Source organism: Solanum tuberosum, unplaced genomic scaffold (assembly GCF_000226075.1).
Source record: "Solanum tuberosum cultivar DM 1-3 516 R44 unplaced genomic scaffold, SolTub_3.0 scf00311, whole genome shotgun sequence".
Classification (NCBI taxonomy): domain Eukaryota; kingdom Viridiplantae; phylum Streptophyta; class Magnoliopsida; order Solanales; family Solanaceae; genus Solanum; species Solanum tuberosum.
In genome coordinates, this window is record NW_006239235.1 from 168,154 (window position 1) to 172,335 (window position 4,182).

Below are 4,182 nucleotides of genomic sequence, written 5' to 3' on the forward strand. Positions count from 1 at the left end.
ATTTAGGGTTTTAAATTATTTTCAACCTTCTCCTCAGAAATACATTTCACTGTCTGTCTGTCTCTTTTGTGCACATTGCTGATAGTAGTTTCTCTTCAAAAGGTAGTTTCTCTACTTCCCTTTTTATCTGCAAAAACTAACCCCTTTTGCTGAAATCATACTCTCTTTTTTCCCCATCTCTTTATCTTCTTCTAGTAGGTTCAAAGATGTCGGCGGTGGTTCAACTTCGCTGCTCTTCACTTCCAGCCCACTATCACTATCAAAGTCGTTACTTTTCTGCTGTCAAACCCACATTTTCAGACAATAGTTGCGTCAAAAATCTCAACTTTAACCCATTAAGAACCAGCCATGTGGGTTCTAAAAAATTGCTTATCAAGTATCAAGTTCCTTGTGCTGGGGGTGGGGGTGATGATGGAGGAAGCATTGGCATTGGTGGTGGTGGTGATGGGGATTCGAGTGATGGGGGACATTCAGATGATTCCTGGGACAGTTTTGGACCAATTGGTGCTTTTCTTAATGGCTGGAGATCTAGGGTTGCTGCGGATCCACAATTCCCTTTTAAGGTTCTTATGGAGGAATTGGTTGGTGTCACTTCTGCTGTCATAGGAGACATGGCATCTCGTCCTAACTTTGGCCTTAATGAATTGGATTTTGTGTTTTCCACACTTGTCGTTGGTTCCATTTTGAATTTTGTGTTGATGTATATATTGGCTCCAACAGCATCTGTTTCTAGTCGAACGCTGCCTTCAATTTTTGCCAGTTGCCCACCAAGCCACATGTTCGAGCCTGGTGCTTACAGTTTATTCAGTAGGGTTGGGACATTGGTCTACAAAGGAACTCTCTTTGCTGCAGTTGGATTTGCTGCTGGACTTGTTGGAACTGCAATTTCTAATGGTTTAATCAAGATAAGGAAAAAGATGGATCCTAATTTTGAGACGCCAAATAAGCCTCCTCCAACACTTCTAAATGCTGCAACATGGGCAACTCATATGGGTGTCAGCAGTAACTTAAGATACCAAACTCTTAATGGAATTGAGTTCTTGCTAGACAAAGCTCTTCCTCCAGTGGTTTTTAAAACGTTCGTTGTGGTTTTGAGATGCTTGAATAATGTCCTTGGGGGAATGTCATTTGTCATGTTGGCAAGGCTGACTGGTTCTCAGAGTGTAGATAAAGGGGAGGTAGTTACTGCAAAGGATGATGGAGTAAATGTAGAGAAAGAGAGGTTGCTGAATCAGAGCGACAGCATACAAACTGGTCATTCTGTTTCAAAGTGAATTGGCTTTGTGTGTATCAATATCTAGTTACAATCCCCCGATTCAGCTTAGTCAGTTTTTGCCCCTTACTATGAATTATGATCATAAATAATAGTAGTATTTAGCTTCTCTGACTTCATGTCCTTTAGGAGTTTTGAGTTTGTGTGTCCTGTCTAGCTTTCGTTTTCAGTGATGATAGAACCAGTTATTTGTTGGTGTTGATTATGATTTATGTCCGTTTGTATGGTAAACATGACATTCATGCTTGCAACTGACATTATGCCCAAATCATGTTAAAGGAAGTAGCACCGTTTTCCGGTCCTGCAGCATAGATAATTTCTTTTATTCAGTCTTGCGTTACTGCTGATTTAGCTATAGTCTTGATGGTTTATGGGTTCTTTCTTTTTATGGAAAATACATATTTTAAACTTGTCTCAAAAAATCACTTAGACACTGAAATTTTATGAGTGTAGTACTAAATATAGTATCGCCTAGAGTTAGTTGTGGCAGAGAAGGTGTTCTCACCTGCTAGTAGATGCTCACGAAAAGCAAAAGATGAAGAATTTGGAAGCAGTTCATTGCCTGTGGGAGCTTGCTGGTAGTGAGAAAGTCATAGTAGACAAAAAAACGTAGATTCCAAATAAAAAAAGGTATAACAATCTGTAGTAGCTTCCACCTGTTTCATTACCAATCAGCACAGCAGTTATAGACTATTCAAATTGTAGACTCATTTCTTGGTAGTTCACTGTATCCTGTGGAGTCATCCGTGAGCTGTATCATTGGAGTTCTAACACATTTTCATGATTGATAATTTCAAGGAGGAGAAACTAAGGGAAAACCAGGATAACTTTGTAGGGGAGTTGCTTGCTTAAGCCCGTGGTATGTATGTCTGATTTGTTTCCCTCTCTGTGGTTTTGCATAACTTTGTAGCATATTTGATAGCACCCAAAAATGAAATAAGTTAACAGTTGATTGTAGAGATGCTATAATTTTGGTTACATAATCTTTTTTGGAAAAAGGTCAACTCTCCCAGGACAACTAACTTGACCTTTAACATATTTGCATATTGAGATAGAATTTATTTACTTTCCTTTTTCCTTGACGAGAAGAAATTCTCCTATTAGGTGCACTTCTTTATTGTAGCAAATGATGAGTATTTAATTTTTTGCAATGCTTTTATCTACTGGATGAATCAGAGGACTACATAAAGAGACAGTAGTTGCGTAAACTTGCAATACTAAATTCAAAATTCAGGGAAGAGAATCCTTGACCAAGTGGCAGTGTCTCTCCTTTCAATACTAGTGGCATGAAAACGTCCCAAGACTAGCTGTTGAGAGCGATGAGGAATTGAAGTTGTTGATGCTAAAAGAGGTTTGTACTCCTCGGGGATGATGCGTGGACATTCCTGATCTCAACATACATCATATCCGCTTCACTACCTCAACCCAAGCTATAAATAGACACACAGGTCATTGTGGGTGATTTTTGGTTTGCTTGTGGGTTATAGTTATTTTTTTTCAATCAACAACAGAAATGAGAAGATAGTTAAAAGGAAAATTATTATTAAACAGACACCAAATATTGGTGCTTTGACTGGAGTTGGATTTGTGTATTCACCTATTAGTGCAACGTGTAATATTTTAATTTCTTTTTTGGAAGCTTGTATTTGTTCATCTGTTTGTTTCTTGTGCTAAGAAATGAGAATGGCCCAATTAATGGACGTGCAAGTCTGATGGGCAGCCTAATTGTATGTTCCATTTTTTTTCTTTTTTTTTTTCTTCAAAATATTTGCATTTTTTTCCTGGGCGTTTCAGATAAATTATTGTTTTCCTTTGCCGTTTCTTTTTCAACTTCAACTAAATTACATGTAAATGTACTATGGTTGAATCTGCCTATATTTGGTACTATATTTAGGATTTTGATGTGGTAAAATCTTGATTTATTTAATTAGTTATCAGGGATTTCCAACTATACGAGTTCTCTACAAATAAAAATAGGTTTGTTATTCAATAATATGACATGACTTATATACTTGTGTCAACTAAGGTGTATGTAGATCTATTCAAAATTTTAATGAAGTTGACGGAGTCAATTAGACTTTTTTCAGAGAAATATAATTTCGTTATGATAGTGGGTTGCATGGGATTCGAAAACGGAACTAATTGGATGAGTAGACAAGTTCTTTATTAAATAAAATAAATTTTAATCTTACATTAAATAAACAAGTCACGTTGTACGTGACTTTCCCTATCTATATTATCTGTTTCTTTCTCATAGAAATTAGAAAAACTTTAAAAAGGTGAATACTCAGTTGATTTACCACTTATTAATATTACAATTAATGAGAAGAGGTAAATTTTTTTATCTCTTTGTTATTTATAAAATGTAAGAATGAATCTTTGACACAAAAAATATTCAAATATCAAATTTGACTTGTATATACTTCTCACAAAATAGACAAAAACTTGTGGGAAGATCAAAACAAGAACTTATCCTTTCGAGACGGAATAATCTGTGAGACTCTTATACTTGGCTCCATTTGTATGTTGGATCCTTGTATTTACGACTTTGCAAACTGAACCTTAAACTTATTGAAACACAATATTTTAAACCCCTTTCTCTTCTGATGTGTGTGCGTTGATGTGAGGCTAAAAATACATATTTTTAATCATTATTTCCTCACATTTATTATTTATATTTGTCCTTTTTGAGCATGAATTTTATGGATTGTACTAAATTGTGTATTTTATTTGTAGGATTAAATTGGGGGGAAAAATGAAAAAGTTTGAAGCTAAAACGAATTAAAGATGAAAGGGTGAAGAAGGAAATCAAACAGACAACTTAATGGAAATAAGTTAATATAATATTAATATAATTTATTTGCAAATAAGGAAAGAAGAACTTACCTGCTAGTCCAAGTGTCAGGCAA

General features: G+C 35.5%; 1 protein-coding gene across 2 annotated transcripts; it reads left to right on the plus strand.

Moving 5' to 3' along the window:
* Positions 1–1,602, plus strand: LOC102590049 (protein RETICULATA-RELATED 3, chloroplastic-like). 2 transcript variants are annotated; one of them, XM_006359921.2, is made up of 2 exons: positions 1–102; positions 196–1,602. In XM_006359921.2, exon 2 carries the CDS (start codon positions 207–209, stop codon positions 1,272–1,274), a length of 1,068 nt encoding a protein of 355 aa, XP_006359983.1. In that variant the 5' UTR covers positions 1–102; positions 196–206; the 3' UTR covers positions 1,275–1,602. The 2 variants fall into 2 exon arrangements, with proteins under 2 accessions (XP_006359983.1, XP_006359982.1); XM_006359920.2 differs by having other exon boundaries at positions 4–102; positions 199–1,602.
* The last annotated feature ends 2,580 nt before the right edge of the window (positions 1,603–4,182 follow it).

Coding starts and splice junctions, on each gene's coding strand:
- LOC102590049 (XM_006359921.2), top strand. CDS start 207: ATGTCGGCGGTGGTTCAACTTCGCTGCTCTTCACTTCCAGCCCACTAT.